The 17,579-nt window shown below is 44.1% G+C and overlaps 1 protein-coding gene across 18 annotated transcripts in view; it reads left to right on the top strand.

The window, feature by feature from the left end:
- Window positions 1-17,579, top strand: part of Rim (Rab3 interacting molecule) — a 68,327-nt gene that overhangs the window by 25,182 nt on the left and 25,566 nt on the right. For 12 of the 18 annotated variants that reach the window (XM_072002696.1, XM_072002691.1, XM_072002687.1 and 9 more), the window contains 6 exons: window positions 5,747-5,960; window positions 6,459-6,648; window positions 13,023-13,236; window positions 13,914-14,177; window positions 15,020-15,067; window positions 16,839-17,103. In XM_072002696.1, the coding sequence (XP_071858797.1) occupies window positions 5,747-5,960; window positions 6,459-6,648; window positions 13,023-13,236; window positions 13,914-14,177; window positions 15,020-15,067; window positions 16,839-17,103 (1,195 nt within the window). Of the gene's footprint in view, window positions 1-4,035; window positions 4,119-5,746; window positions 5,961-6,458; window positions 6,649-13,022; window positions 13,237-13,913; window positions 14,178-15,019; window positions 15,068-16,838; window positions 17,104-17,579 lie in introns of all 18 variants that reach the window. The other 6 variants (XM_072002689.1, XM_072002692.1, XM_072002699.1 and 3 more) reach the window with 6 other exon arrangements.

The following is a 17,579-nucleotide window of genomic DNA, read 5'->3' as shown; positions in this document are numbered from 1 at the left end:
CCAGGTTACTTTGATATTTAATTCGTCCCAAGGCGTCATAAAAAAATCGTCAGCGTCAGCGTTATGTAGTCCGAGATTCAGCAATTCTGGTATTAAACGCGTCTCTTCTCGGTGGACTCGTGACATTTCTTCCCCGACACTCTGTGTCACGAAGATCCGATGAAATTATGATGAAGAGGTCGGGGTTTTGAAGATCACGCGGAGAGCGTCTTCTAAATCTTGTACGAGTTTTATTAGGGACATTAATTCTGGCGGAATACGCGCTAGAATTAATACTAAAAGGATACTCTTCGTGAAAGCAAATGTTCAGGCCAAGCAAAGGTCGTGAATCGCGAATCCGATTTTCATTATATATAATACGTTTGCATACGAAATATCGAGAGTAAATGCGAACCAAACCGAATGAAGATTGCAGCAAACAGACATGATAAGTATATTTTCGTTGATTCTAATGTCACTTTATGACTAAACAGAAGAATGTCAGCATAGGCATAATTGAAGCTACCAATTCGATCATTCGCAGAAAACGCGTTAAATAATTATAAAGCAACAGACCGTTTTCCAACTTTTAACACTCCCTTTACTATTCAGTTTCCTTCTTCCCTTCAATTTTTAAATGAATTCATTCGCAGCAAACTATAGCCGGGTCTGTGGTTCACGTTACCGGTACTGCTTTTCCGATAGCACGTCGAACGACTCTTTGTGCATCGACCTTAGGGACTCAAGAACTGCGCTGTCGGGACGCAGACGACCCCCTCTGGCAGTTTCATCGAAATTTAATCCGAAGACATTGCAATTTGACGGTCGACTGGTCGGGACTCGGATTCGAGTTCCCTTTACAGGCTGCGGGTTCGTGACCCTGCATTATCCTCATCCGGAAATGACTATCGGAATTGAAATTACTTTGTTTACCGATAGAACCAAGGAACTTAGTGACTCCTAATCCCCTTCCGGGATTTCCTCCTATTCACCACCACGTAATTGAAAACTCGTTTATAAATATTTCCACGATATTAATAGGCCCAGCCTTTTTTAAGCGTATCCGTATAAACAAGCAAGATCGTAGCTACTCGTAATTCGTAAAAGCTTTCGCAAAATCACCGTTTAACACCGGTTACAATAATTTCTCGGACTATCCCTGGATCAGTCTTAACGAAGCCAGATTAAAGGCTTACAAAACACATTGGCGGAGTTCGAAATGGTTGGGAACAGCGTCGGGATAATCAGACTGGTTACTACTGAGCTGTCCACCCGCTTTCAGTATTCATGAAAACGTTGGCTGTCTGAAGCAGTTGAACGTTGCGGAACGGCACGAGAGATTCTGAAATTGTATGTACAAGTGAGACGCGTCGACAGTAATACAGCTATACGCTTGGTGCGTACGCGCTGATGCGGATGGCTGGGCTAGCTGTTATGTAGAGATCGTGCCTATTAAAGTCGTTGTCACTTCTGTATAGCGTTTCGAATTTAGCTATCTTTTTGTTCAAGCGTTGACGATCGCCGTGAAGATTTAAATAGTGACCTGAATCGCTGAATTATTTTTCCCTCGATAGGAAAATGAATGTTAGGGTTGAAATTTGATAGAAATGGATAAACGGAGAGTCGTAGAGAGACAACGATGATCAAACGATATTTGTCGTGCAATTAGAACTAAAAAGAGCATCGATGCGTCGATTACACGATCCAGAAGACAAGTCTGTCGCGATGTAATAGTAAGAATAATCGAAGGCGAATCGCGTCAAGTTGAATTTGAATAGATGATGATTAAGGGGATTGACTCGATAATTAGCGACGAGCGTGTAGGCTCGTTCGCGATGATTTCGTGTGTCGCGTGTGTGGTGGTGTCACGCGCGCGCGCACGCACCCGAGAGAGAAAAGGAAAAGTGACCGGCGTCAGTCGGACGGCGTTGTTGCTCCCATTCGTAGATGCACACAATACAATTAGTGACTAGTGAAATTAGTTTGTAGAAGTTACGAGAGGTAAGTCCGTTTACGCGCGCGCGCTCGCATCTCGCAAGTTTCCCTTTAACGAAGGATTTGCAGAGGGGCGCAGAGAGCTGCTGCACGTCCATCGGATCCCAGGCGGACGAGGAGAAGGGAGAGGCGAAGGATAAATTGTCACGGCCACGCTTTGGCCTCTCATCGAGCCTGCTCCGCCTTTGATTACCTTTCTCCTTTGACAGTTTCCATCCGGCCCGACACCCATCCACGTTTTCCCCCGTTCATGGCTAAAATTCTATTAAACAGATTTTAATTCGTTTTCAGGAGCAACCTGCGTTCCCGGAGAGAACTCCCGTAGATTAAAACCTTCCCTCCCTATCCGCCCATCGTCCTACGCGTGTTCCATGCTGACGTTATCGACGCATCCACCGGCGACACAGAGAACTCTCGTAGAAGGGGAGAAACGACGTTTAATATATTTAATATACAGTAGAGTTATGGGTCAGGATATGACGCGGATATCGCGACGGCGATGTGGCGACGTTTTGTCGCGAACGGCTGCCAAATGAAAGGACGTTCGTGGCTGCGGAGCTGCAATTATCGTCGAGGTCTCCGATCAGTCGATCTTGAGTTTTCTGTGTCGAGGAATTCACCACTACCTCCCCTCTCATCGGTCTCGTTCGTCGTCGGAATAAAGCACACTCGGTGCTGCGTTCTAAGTTTAGCGATTTTTCAATGTGGGTGGAACGCGAACCAGATACGGACGCGAATACCTGGGGACCGATGGATCCGAAGGGATGAGCTCGGCGTCATCTAACTTTTAAATTAAGACACTTCGCGTCATTGTAGCTTCGGCTAACGACTGTCTGTGTCTATTTACACCTGCGTCGCGAGTTTTCTATTTATCGTCGATACTATCGCACGACAGAAGGTATCGCGTTCATGGATAGTCATAGCGCGCCTATCTTGCCTATCTCGAACGCTCTTCAAACACCCTTTGACACTCTGCCTGGTTCGTTCGTTTCACGGTACGAAACGTTTCTTTCGCGCGTAATACTTTGTAGCGGCCGCCGGGGCTGATTATGCAAAGGACGTCTTTTGCGCGGAATACCGATTATCGCTACTCTTTCAACCCTGAACGTTCCCAACCCCCGTCGTAGTATTGCAAAATGGGGCGCGTTTTCGTTCCTACAAGACGTCGAATTAGTTCAAGTACACTTGCCAGCTCGGTAACTAATCGCGACTCGCGAAAAAGAGACGAAGATTCACATTTTATAACTCGTTACATCATAAAATCAAGATTCGGTACGTTTCACATTTAAATCGAGGACGCGGCCGATACAGATACAGATACATCGTTCGGTTATATAAGGAGACGACGCCAGGCGCGTCTCGCGTGGCGATCGTATGGCCAATTTGCCAATTTTATGACGCGTGATCCTTTACCTTATTTGCAGCGAGCTTGCACGACGAACGAGACCTCGTCGATCCCCTTCCTTCCGGCTGGATCCTCCTTTCAGAAACGATCCAGATCGAATTCTCGAGGCCGGGCCGTATCATAATGAAAACGACGACTTACTTCTTGCGTGTAGCGAGAGAACACCAGACTCTGCCTGCAATGTATTACGATTACCATTAGTTTATACAGTGTTCGATTGTTTAAACATATAGAGCAGTTCTCATAGCAGTGACCAATCTTTGTTTCTTTTCTTTTCCCTCTCTGTTTGCATCGAAACCGATCTATATATCTAGAGTATAGACACCCAGAATTATTGTTCAGAGATTTATTACCATTCATCCCTGCGTTACCACCAAAACGTAGTTGATACTCTTCGAGGAGACTACTATTGTTATCCACTCTCTCGTTTGAACATGCATCTACACACACTTGAATTCTCCGAGAGCGAGGGGAGGGAAGGGGAGAGTCAAAATGAGAGAAACGATTTCTAGAATCGTCGTCACGAATTTGAAGAGATAATCGCGACCGCTCTTATTCGTGTTCTGTTCTTTTTTTTTTTTTAAGTTTAGCGATAAGCGAAGCACCGTTACGCATCTGACGCAACATGTGTGATTTAAAGAGAGATCGCCTTTTAGGGGATAAACCGCCGTCCATGGTGGTGACTTCCAGGAGCTCGAGGGAGAAGCCCGGGGACAGAATGAATCGTCAGTTCCTCGCGGTACCTACTAATTTTCTCAAATGCAAATAAGGCAGTTCGTTTTCCGCTATATATATGAATCGAACGCATACATATATATATATTTACCTATATACATATATAATATATTTTATGTATAATATATATATATATATTATATGTATATCTTTGCGTATGCGTGTGCATGTGTGTGTACGTCATCTGCCGACCGGTCGCGAACGTATCGCGTCAGAATTTTCGGAAGATCTGTACGATTCCATCGATGCGTTTCTTTTTAAGTAGAACATCAAGCTATTTCTTTGACAGTTCAATTCGACATTGGGCTTTTTCGACCAGCCTAACGACGCGCGAAAACGAGCGAACGATTTGCCAAGGGACACGTGTGCGCTCACATGGCGTCATGTTTCTTTCAATCATCGGCGATTGCTTGCTGGAAATTGATTTTTCACGAATCTAACAGAACGGAACGTTCGCCCTCCTTTTTTCTAACTTCAGATTTTAACGAAAAGAATCAAACAGAGAAATTTTGCGATAATTCGTGACGGATTAAAACTCGCGTGAACGAGAAGAGGATTCTCGAATGTCTCGACGTGCAAGTGCGATCGGTCGGCAGAGCTGTAACAGATTTTATTTGTTCTACTTTGGACGGCTACGAATCGTGCACAGGTATACAAGTATCTTATCGTTTACACCTCACTCACGCCACGTACACAAATCGCCCACCAAAGAATACTCCCGACATTCTCACATTCTGTTGCTTCGATGTTCGTCTCGAAGATCCACGTTCTCTACCCATACATGCGATACTGTGCAACTACGACGAAAATTTTATCTCGTGTGCCCCTATATTATTCCGAAATGTTCCACTCCGTGTCCGTGAATTCTCGCACGCTAGCGTTTCCCTCCGACGATTCAGCCTTTCACGATCGAATCATACGTTCATCGAACGACTGTTTCTCAAGGGAATCAGACATCGTCTACGATTCGCCTGAAGCGTGCGGAATTCTGTCTTTCGATGTCTCACCTAAATATACGTAAGTTCCCAGGCAGGAAACTTCGTGGTCGCTTTTTTCGAGAAACGGCATCGCTATCATGCACGCACACATACGTACACACACATACAACACACACCCTTGCACACACCGAAGCGTGTACAGCGGCGTTCTGGCGGCCGTGCGGCTCCCGGATGACTTCCGGTCCAATCGAGCACCGTTTTCCTCGCACACTTTTCCCCCGAAAGGGTAAGCCTGCACCTATCTCTTGGCTGGTTTTAATTCGACAGGTATACTTAACGAACGCGATACACTAAAATGCACACGTCTATCCGGAGTGGAAGGAAATTAGGTGGAGAAGGGGAAGGTATAGATGGAAAATATGGACATGCGGTTAGCTTTCGCTAGGCCTCTGATTAGGAACGACGTGACGGTGTTGTAATAGGACGTGTTAGGACGTAGAATTTTCGTGAGTCTGGCAAACTTACCAAGGATTAAGTAGGGGGTTGGAAGTTAAGGAAATAAAGGGATTGCGAAGTAAACGAGAGATAAATGGGGATAAATGATATGGTAGAGAATAGAGTTAAAGATGTGACGGTTAATCGGATAGCAGAGAAAGAGAGCAGAGGAAACGAAAACGTTTTGGATCTACTGTAGGGAAGGGGTACTACCACCATACGGGAGGTCCGATATCAATGTCCAGCGGTGGACGTAGGCACAACGGACCTCACAACGGGCACCACAACATGGCCGCGATGACCATCGAATATAACGGTCATCATCCACCGCGAGAGCCGCGAAAAGAGGAGAGCACTCTTGTGAGACGGAGCTTCCGAAGGAGTGGCGACGAGTGGCGCTCCGACAGTAGGAGGTGCGTGTGTAAAATTGGCGATCGTGCGTTCGTTTCTCCATAGAAACTTTTTATCTCTCGAGTATCCTATAATTTCGATTCTGTTTTTGTTTTTGGCTCGTTTCTTTCGCGCTGTTCGCGTCGGTCGTCCCGGGATTGCCAGTCTCTGGCGATACCTGGATGCAAAATTTCCAACGTGTCTTTTCTTTCATTCTCACGTGTTATTGGATCAAGCGATGATGGATCTTTAATTGTTCAGTAATATAATTATTTCGAGTCACGCGAATTCGCCGTCTCTGGCAAACTCGGGATCAAAGATCGTTACGTAGCATAGGAGCTCTGTCTCTGAGTTCGAAAGTATTAGACACATGATAGAGTGCAAAACTGTAAACGGGACACTATACAAACAACACCGTATATATACATCCATGTTAAAGAGAACACTCGCAGACGAACACACAGTTACCACAGAAGACACACACGTTCTCGTATCTCCTGTGTATGTGGCGTGTCCATTAGGTTCACGGAGAGGAGGGGGAAAAAGACAGTGCGATTTCACGGTGGGACCAATGTCGGCGGCCCTCAGGAGGATTGGTCTTGGGAGGCCGATCGGCAAGGTAGCCAAGACAGCGCGACCAAAGACTCCGGAATAGACACCTCTAGCACGTTCACGAGCAGTGAGGACAGCAACAGGGGCGACCTGCCCAAGGTACGGGCCCGTTACTCGACTTTCGCATCGATCGATCACATTCGGCAATATACTTTTGCTTGTCGATCGAACAACACACATATACAGGCTAGAGTTCCATCGGTTTCTCTTGACTCTCGAGTTTCTCTCGAGTACGAAACATGGCCAGGCAGTCGCTTTCGATTAGAAGTATACACTTAGGAGAACGAAAGTAGCCGGTGGATGATCGAGTAAAAGGGGTCTCTGTCGCGCGTGTGTCGAGAGAGAAAAAAAAAAAAAAAGAAAAAATAAAAAAAGAAAAGTAAAAGAAGAAACAATTGACACGCTTACAAATTTGACAAGCTCTACTTTTTTTTCCTGCCGCGTGAATCGCGCCGAACTTGTATGAATGGCGCATAGAAAACCGTCGCGGATCTCTGTCGTCCAAAGTGGAATACGGTTTTTTTAATTCTTCCTCGTTCCTTGCTTCTCACATAGCTTTAGCGAAGAGAGATACATAGAACGATGATTATCTCCGTGGTCTGTTTAGTGCCTGATAATATTTGATTGGTTCATGTACCATTAGTGTAGTAGTTTTAGTAACGTTTCAACTTAACCCTTTCGTTCACGGCCACGCGTTTTAGAGCCCGTCGAATGTTCGATGGCAAATATGATTCTCTTTACGTTTCGTCTTCTGTTTTTTTCTTTTTTTTTGGATAGTTATTTAGTAGCGTACGGTAGCACCGTAGATGTAATTTGCCTTAGACGCTTTGTTCGTTGATCTCGTTCGCAAGATGGAACGTCAACTCGACCACACATAGAATCGAATGCGTAACGAAGGGGTTAATTAATTCGACGTAAGTCAAATGCCGGGCGAGCCGAAGTTTCAGGGAGGGAAAGATCCCGTCTCCACTCGCGCCTTGACGCGTCTTACTTCAAACACATACAATTTTCTTTTTTTCAATCTCTATATGTTTTTTCACTTTCTTTCTTTCTTTCTTTCTTTCTTTGTCATTTCATACTACATTAACGTGATACTTCGTATGACGAAGAAACCTCTTTTGCTCGATTCACCCCCAAACTTCGAGCTTGAAGGCTTCCGTGCTTGGATTCGCGTCCTTTTCGTTACGACATTACTTTCCGACGCACCAGTTTCTATATAATACATATATATGTATATATATCTTATATGTCCTATATATATATATATTATATATATAAATCGAGATCACTAACTGAATACTGGTTGCTACTATTGCGTGCAAAGTCCTTCGGACCTCCTTTCGTCGAGCGTCTTTCTAACAATCAGCGACACGTGTCACGGAGCGAGAGTATTTGACGAAACACGTCGGGAATGCAACGTTCCTGGCAAACATAGTTGATCGCACCTGATCGCATGAGTCTTGGATTGATCTCACCACTAACAAGCTCTCGGGCCTCGCCCAAAAAACCTCCCCTGCCGTGATATAGCGACATAGAATATAGGATGCTTTCTTCGCGTACCCCCCCATTCTCTCTCTTTCTCTCTCTTTCATCATTTCATTTTTCTTAAACTAGTCACGTATTATATATATATATAAATATATATATGTTCTTCTCTTGGATCAAACGACGCGACTCAACGGAACGCCAGCAAACCGGATCTCACGTTCTCTCGTCATTTATTGACTTCTCAGCTCATTTATCGATTGCCTTTCTAATCGTTTACCAAAACACATCTCGATTTCCATCCTCCGGATATTCTAGAGAGACGTTTCTGTCCTAGTTATCGATCGTTTCGCGTTCTTCGCTAGTTTCACAGCGCTGTTCCGACGACTCGTGTGAAACGTCGTCTCGCGATACACTCGACTCTCATCCAAACCCTCACATCGCCACTGTTCATTCACCACACGATACATCCCGCTACGATATATCGCTTCGCGTTATTAAACGAGCAGGGGTTCAGAGGCGAGAGAGCGCGACCACGTTTAATCAAGTTTCCACGGGATCACCGTCGAGCCGTTTCGTTTGACGAATTTTCGAAAACGGAACGTCGCTGTTAATTGGAAACTCGTTTTTTTATGAGCTTGTTTTTCGCGAGAAAAGATTATTCTCTTCGCCACTGACCCCTTACAACTTTAAAGCGAAGAATGTTTAAGAAGAGCTTAGATTGCGAATATAATCGCTCCTTTCTTCAGTTTTTCATCTTCATTTGGTAGAACGAAATTGAAACGATAAATTTCTAATGATATACTGCTGGCTGTACGTATTTGAATAGTCTACATTCATTCGAAAGTTCTAAATTTTAGTTTATCTGGTATTCCATATTATAGGACACTCATGATGTGAATGATATCGCTATGTTGACATAGTTAATCAGAATTAACTCAATATAACCAGAGTAAATAAATACACGTAATCATGTTTCTGTATCGATAAAAGCAAACGCTGATACTGTCAAAAACGCTCGTATTCGGTAATTGCAAAGACAAAAATTCCATCTGGTTTGATAATCCTAATCTCAAGTATCAGCACGTATCCTAATACTGATAATAACGACCAGCAGCGTAGAATATAACACGATATAAAATCATCTAAACCATTAAGATTTATCGTCCTCTTATTAAACTCTCAATCATTCGTAAAATGAAGCAAGTTCTACTCTACCATTTCAAGATTAACCGAAGATAAGCGCTGTTTAAAAAATATCGAAGTAATAAAAAGGCTAGAGTCATTGCGTGAAAAGTCGAGCAAACAGGGCCGACATCATCGTTCGTCATCGTCGTTCCGGACGGATGGCTTGCAGCATTCAAACGCTGGTTTTCCGATAGCCTCCTTGCCGGGCGTATTTGTCAATTTGCCGGCGTCGGGACGGTCGATGGGCAACCACGGTTCGATTATCCGTTATTGTTATTACACGATCCCGTAAATCGGCTTCGAATTTCGATCCGCGCGCGGCCATTCTTTCGAATCTTTCCCACACTCTGTCTCGAATGTCTCTCGTTTGAATTCGTTCGAACGGAACCGACCGCTTATAAACCATAGGAACACCGTGACGGTTTGCATCGGTTTGCCCGATTAATCGTTCGTTCCCGGATAGAAAGCTTCCGCGAACTTGTGAATTAAGGACGATCGTGAGATTCGAATCTCTCCCCGGTGGGTAAAACGATAGACGAGACGTCTCCAATGCTTTCAGTTTAAACGGCACTTCGAGAGAGAAAGACTAATCGACCGTAAGTATTTGGGTACTAGAAAACTCCAACAAATTTTACTTTATTTAGTATCTTAACCTTGCTGGCTTCTTTTATTAAGCATTTGCTCGACATATTTATTAAACTATTTCAAAATATGAAGAGAAGATATTCAGCGACATACAAACGCCAAACAGGCGTCAAGAGGAGGGTAGAGTTAAAGTAATTAAATTATGATATATAATATAGATTTACAATAAAGCAACTAGAAGATAAAGGCAGTAGAAAGCATTGAATTTCTGTTAAACAAATACTTACGGCAGGTGTCTTAATACTTACGGCAACGTACATTGGATTTATAGACGGAAAGTATTTCACGAAACGACTTTACGACAGAGAATTTTCCTCCCGATGAAATAAAGCAGGAAATCTTGTATCGATTTTTAGCACACGTGTAGCAATGGCGGGGAGGGGGGCATGTTTCAAAGTTTCTCCCCGGTGAAATGAGGGAAATTATAGCTTCTTAAAGCCCGTCCGGAACACCCTGTACGAGCCGCAATAAAAACGACAATTCAGTGCTCGCCAAGAGGTCGAGGTAATTCTTGAAAAATTCTCGGTGCCGCAACGAGAACGAGGGAATTGCGGCTGTGTCACGGTGCCGGCGTGACCGAGTTCCCGAGGCCCCTTTTTCGACGGCGAAAATATCACTCGATCGTTCTCCTTTAGTTTCTACAATTACCCTGCGTCTTGATCTCGTAAGAGATCTTTGTCTCGAACGGGAACGAACGATTATCCTCGCGGCCAGTTTCGAATCGCGTGCATCTTCAGGCAAACCGATATAATCACCAGTTTACGGATCATCGTTCGATAAATAGAAGAAGACAGGAAACTGTAGGGGATGGAAAGGCCGTGCTCCAATTATGCGAAGCAAATAAGTAAGATTAAATTCGGTCCGAATAAACGAACGGCAATCGAGCAATTTATCCATCGGCGATGAATCTCGTGTACTTCTTCCGTCGAATCAAGATCGACCTTCTTCCGGGATTGGGCCATTGTCCATTCAAGTCGCCGATTCCTCTTTTTAAAATCGTTTATGATCAGAAACCGTCGATTAGTTGATAAACGTATACGATGATCACAATGTCCAGAAATTGCATCATGATCGAAAATAACCATCGTACGAAATTAAATTGTGTATTCTGTAGTTGATACGCGTGGATTCTGTTATTGAACGAACGCCATTCGAGCGGATAATGTTGATGAAACAATATTTGTGAGAGTTTCACAAGATAATCGTTTGCCATTCTGCCGATATCCCGGTTACATTGAATCAAAGTTACGTACGTTCATGCTACTTTGTTTTATAAATATCGATATATCTTCGTAATCCTGGCCATAACCTTTCGTTTGATTTTCTTGGAAATAATAGTTTGGGAAGTTGAGATCTGCTAGGAACGTGACGACTGTCAATTCGTGGAGGAATAGGGGATTTCACGAGTCGGTACCGTTCCAAAACGTCCAATTAAAATGGCCGAAAGGATGGCTGGTTGTTTGAGAGAGGCGTACCTGTTTCATAATTAATCGAATTGGAGCACGGCCAAAGGATATCCGAAGCAGTGGCGAGTCTCGACGACCTCGTTAAGTCTCGTCGATCAGTTTCGCGGTGTCTTTTGATAAATCCGCGACTTCTCGGCGTCCCGGAAACGAAACACGGATGTAATTGGCTGCACCCGTGCAGTACCAGCGATGAAACGAAAACTAGTTCTCGATGTTAGTTTCTAAGTTGCGCGTATTTTAAATAGAGGCAGAGAAAAGCAAAATGGAAGGGAAAAAATCATGGATTGAAACTCACATTTCATAATGGGAGAACGGACATATTTTAAGCGACCTCTTTCGGGTTTAACAAGAGTTCTTAACAGAACTTCCGAACGCGCGTTTAACTCCGTTAATGAAATATTTAATTACAACTATTCCATCCGACTCTGTGCCGTAAAATGAAAAGTGGAAAGAAAAGCCCGTGTCGAGTGCATAATCCAAAGTTCCTTAGATCCTTTAATTAGGGCAAACAAAGAGAAAAAAAAAACGAAAGAAATAACAAGGAGGAATAAAAGATAAACGTGACACGGTTCAGGCAGCCAATTATATCGGGGTTAAGCAAAGTATCCTAATAAATGAAAGCTGAGAGATATGATTGAAATTAGGATTTAATATAGAACCAATCGTCTCCTGTAAGAATGATACTTTACGATATTTGTCTGCGAAATCAAAGTGCCACGACTCACTCACGATCGACACGATCAACTGGAAACCGAAAGGAGGCGACCCCTCTCCCTAAAGTAGATCCACCAGATGAGTCGAGTCGCTCTTCGACAGAGAAACCTCAACTTCAACGGTGTTTTTTTTTTCTTTTACGAAATGCAATCACGTCGCTGTCGCATGCCTGGAACCTTGAGTACCTCGAACATCGGACGTTCGAAGGGACAGATTGTCGCTTTTCTGCTCGTATGCCTGTTGATAAAGCATGTCGCAAAGCATGAACATAGTAACTATTCATAATGTATAGATGTACGATCATTAGATGTACGATAGCGTGCTTTCTCCTTTTGTCGAGCTTGATCGTTCTACCATTCGCTCTTAAACATGTAGATTCATTTCACATACGAACACGTTTTTGTAAATCTGGAGAATACTCGAATGAAATATTTCGATCGTTAAACATTTACGAAATTTGTGTAACACACCCATGTATATTACAATTGAATCGATAACAAGATTCGAGTATCCTCTGTGTCGCGCGCATCGCATCGCCCACGAAGGCTACCATCATTCTCTTCAGCTTCTCTTTCATCAGAATGCCCTGCGACAGAAATATCCTGCGACTGATGACGCGATCGATACCGAGTTCCTTTGGTGGCTTGATTAACGCTATACAATCCGGCAGGCGCAGGATATTCTTCCAGGAAGGTCAGCTTGAATCCATCAACGTCACAGTCCGTTTCACGAATTATTTTCATAGCGATCAGTCGAGTCACGCCAGGAATTTGGAAACCAATGCACGATATTACCAGACACGAATCCTCCGGAGATTCCGTTTCGCATCGCATTTGATTTCCAAGTTCTTCAGCGTGAGAAGACACGCGTCCCTTCCACCCACCTTCTTCTCATCTCACGCGAATCCGCGACAGAAGTCTGACAATGAAAAGCAAAGAAAAAAACCAAAGAAAAACCGTTCTCCGCGCTTCGTAGCATCCGTTATCCTGGCAAGTGAGCAGAGACGGTCAGAAGATCATTGGCCACATGGTGTTGCGAAAGCAGCCCGGAAGCGGCTCCGGAAGCAGTAGTAGCATACTGGGGCTGAAAGTGGTCGGCGGCAAACTGTTGGAGGATGGCTCTATGGGCGCCGTCATCGAGAAGGTCAAGAAGGGTAGCACGGCTGACATAGAAGGTCAACTGAGACCCGGTAAGAACGATAAATTTAACCTCGGTGCCCTAGAATCCTGTGCCTCCAAAAGCTTTCCTCCTTCCTAGCTTCGACCAACTGTTTCATCGACTCTGTGATTCGTAGAGTATTTCAGAGAAAGACAAAGCGATTCTATATGCATTTTCTGAAAAGAGCTTTCGCACTATTATTTAATATGTTATTTTGAGCGACAATTCGAACCAAAAGCTTCTAGAGAACGATTTAATTTTTCAGTTATACGTTCATTATATCATATTCATTTACTTCGCAAACTCTAAATTACTGGTAGTGCAAATATAGCGAGAAGTGACCATCCTTATCCATAATATGCGAACTATCTCCAGTTCAGGCGGAATTTATCGGCGATTAAATAAGTTACGTAAACGCGAAGTGCTTTAACGTCTCCTCAAACCAAAAGAGCCTTCGTCGGTTCGACCCAACCCGCCACAAACGCAGTTTCATCACCTGAAGCTAGAATCACCGTGTCAGGACTTTTCCTCCACAAAAGCTTCAGATACCATCCCCTTGCATACCCCGATCCATTGGGAAACCTCGGTAGCATTTCCAGCGAGGGGCTCACTGTCCGAAGTAAATAAATCCTCCGCTGTCCATCCCCCCTCCCCCCGGTCCCGGAGGCGATCCAATAGGAGAACAGACCGGACATTCAACGATTTCAGGTGACGAGGTGATCAAGTGGAACGGCAGGTCCCTCCAGGGCAAAAGCTTCCGTGAAGTTTACGACATCATCGCCGAGTCGAGACAGGAGCCTCAAGTGGAGCTGGTAGTTTCGCGGAATCTATCGTCGACGACGGGTCCGGTGACGATGCCTGCGGGGCTGACACCAACAGCGCCGATGCCGTCGAGGAAGATCGCCGCACAGATCCAATGGAGACAAAAGCACCCGGAGACGATATCCGGGCCACAGCAACCGCATCACAAAGGTGACTATGTGCTTCAAGCTTCGTTCGTTCCCTTCCTCCTTCTTCTTCTTCTTCTTCGTCTATTTCTTCTTCGACTGTGTTTCTTTTCTTTCCTCCTACCTCGTTGGACACACGCTCTCAGGATCTGTTCTCAGGCCGTTCTCTTTTCTTCTTTGCCTCCCTTCTTATCTGGCCCGAATACATATCCATGTCTCGTAGAGTATACTGTATACACACACGGTCGCTGACAGATGTTTTTAAAAAGCAGAAAAAAAAAATGATGATAGCATTTAAAACGCCCCCGGAGCATAACGCGCGTTTAGACGACAAGGTAGAGAAGGTAGACAGTGTATCAAGGAGTAGCTCAGACAGCTACTCGATAGATCACACTTAGGATGTGTTATGGGAGTTTGCGAACGAGTAGTGGTTTGAGAGAGAGAGAACTTGTACCTCGTTCCACGACGAGTACTCGGTCTCCCGTTATTGTACGAGGTGCTTGTTGAACGATAAAAGATATCAATTTATCGACGATGATCATTATCATTGAATCAATGACGCACACGATGTATAGTTTTACGATGTTGGAATATTAATAAAGTCGGAAAAGTGGTAGATTTGTTACGTAGATCGTTCAACAAGTCTATCTTTAGTAGTATATTGTGTAGTATAGAGAGTTCTAGAGCTAACTTAGCAAGATACAATTTGCCGTATTTCTCCAGATCGTTGAAATTTTAAGAGAATTTGCTAAAGTCGATAAACCAATCGGTACGAGAGCATACGAGAAAATATCGGGTCCCTACCTAAGTCATACCATAGACATAAGTACAGTTAAGCGTATTAAAAACGACGCTATATTGTCACAGATTATATGATTTTTCGTATTCCAGGTCTTAAGAAATGTATTCTATGGGGTAGGCCTCAAAATTTCTTAAATTTCTCGATCCCAAATAATCGGTGTCTCTCCCCTCATCCGTGTTTGTGGTTCTGTATTTTACTCCCTTTGAATCTTTCTGTTCCTTCCTTTCTTGATTCGATAATCTTAGGAAGATTCACTGGGAGATGGTAAAACGAAAGAGTTTTACCATTCTCACCGTAAAGTAGAACAAAAAAAGCAACGATTATCGAGTGCACCGGTATCGAGATCGATGCTTAACGAGAACCATTACGACTGTTATATCGCTTTCTGTATACCATCGATGTTATCGTAGAACGTAGAGAGTAGTGCCAATGCACCCCCTGCTAACACCGCCGTTTTTACGATACATAGTTTTATGGGAGCAACAACTTGAAACAGGTGAATCTTTTGTGTGTCTTTTTTTCTTTTTTTTTTGTATCTCTACCCCTCGTTGACCACGAAGGACCATACATTTAAATCCTTCTGTATATAATGCGCCATTCTGCGATTTACCCACTTTATAGACTCTTCGAAAAGCTGCACCGTTTTACGATTCGAGATTTACGATGAAAAAGGTTTATAGAAATGAAGAAAGAAACGTAGGCGTTTATTAACGTTTCGCTTGCCTGACGATATCAATCATCGTGTTTCCGAGGTGAATAACACGATTATTAAATTAATGCGTTTTAATCATTCTTTGTCTTTGTGTAATGTAAAAACGATTGTTTGAATAATTGTTATTGTGAAGCAGTGTTATTTTATAAACTGACGATAGCTAGACGTCTTCAGGAAGAGAACGTACGGAAGAGAACGCAACACTGCCGACGTGTATGCACTTTCCATGCTGCATCGCGGGGCTGCGTATAAACGCATCCGCGAACCATTTTACTGCATCTACCGCTAATCCGCCGGCTGCGTTCGATGCATCTACACAAGGATGCGTTATTTTCGCTATCGGCAGCTCGAGAGAGTATCCTGCACGTGAATTGTGATATCTCCCGAGGAATGGATGTATCTGCCCGCAAATTGCATTACACCCTGCTGATGGAAGGGAAGTTACGGGTTTTCGGCGAATCTTACAGTGATTCGATGGTTAACGCGGTTGCAACCATTCTAAACGTAACCTCCCGGAGTAATCTGTGAATTTCCACGGAATTAAATTTCCCAACTCACGGGATGCAACCACCAGACGATGTATGCACGCACGAACTACCGTCGAATCTCTGTAACCCAGTATAATCTACCCGTTTCCCCTAACCAAGAATAATCCAAATTCGTGGTCGCAAAACGTTTTCCATGGTATAACAATTTATCGAACATCTCGCCGTAAGTTCCTCGAATTTCTTGCATTTGCCCGAAACTCGAACGTCACTCAATATTCCCCGGCTACCTCCGCCTGTATTCCAAGATTCGGTGTCCTAGTAAAAGATCGTCGAACCCACGTCCCCGTTCGCCCAAACGTTTTACGAGTTCGTTCGCGAATTTTGCGTACACCTTTCGTACACCGCGATACGAAGCATCCAACTAGCTGCACACGATGCCATCTTCCCTCTTTTTTCTCTTTTTTCTAGCCATTCGCGAATGCTCGTATCACGTACGATATATACCTACTACACTGTTTTATAAATGTATATATATATATATATATATATATATATATCTATATCGTATATTACATAAATAGACCCCTTTAAACACACCACGTAATCCAAATTCCATCGTTCGAAGCTCTACCAGGTGTACGAAGAAGATCTAAAGTCTAGCCGGCACTGAACAATCACTTACAGAGTTATACGACGCGAGGCGCGAGAAACCTTCGGTTTTAGTGACCTCGCCGGGCTCGCCGGATCTTCACGCTCAAGGACGCGCCAGGCACCTCCGACACACTTCCGGCAATGCGAACGTCGGAGGTAATCTTCAGGTGAAGCTGAGTTTCGATTCCGTGGCGCTACGGTTGATCGTCACGTTGATCTGTGCGGCTGGGCTCACGCCCAGGAGCAACGGCCAACCCAGAAATCCCTACGCCAAGATCTTCCTGCTTCCGGACAAGAGGTGAGTGAGCTCGATTGGCCCAGAAACTAAGCACTCTACGTGTGCTGTATTTTGTCTTGCACCGACTTGTTTCTTAAATAATTCTATTCCTCCTATCCTACGTTACGAACGAGCGATATTTTATAAGAAAAAAACGTTATGTTCCGGTGCTGGAACGAGTTTCTTCGTTTTCTGCGAGAGATTCTTGATGGAGAACGTGCTTCGTTTTTCTCGTCGAATGTCGATAAACGGACGGTGTATAGATATTTATGGGCCACGAGCGTGCGTTTCAAATCACAGACGGAAATTTCCATCCTTTTCGTAGAGTAGAATGCAAAAAGAATCGAGCACGCGATGCTCGATGGCGCCGGGCAAAGATTTCGCGAGGGCGTTTATGCGCGTCGGGAACAACAGTGCGATCATGTCGAAGTCGAAACTGTCCTGCTTTCAAGATAAATCATTTCCTAAAGAAGCGTTCGCGAGCCAAAAGATAGCCG

Source organism: Bombus fervidus, chromosome 4, assembly GCF_041682495.2.
Source record: "Bombus fervidus isolate BK054 chromosome 4, iyBomFerv1, whole genome shotgun sequence".
NCBI lineage: Eukaryota > Metazoa > Arthropoda > Insecta > Hymenoptera > Apidae > Bombus > Bombus fervidus.
Note: the sequence above shows the minus strand (reverse complement) of the source record. Positions and strands in the feature narration are given on the sequence as shown.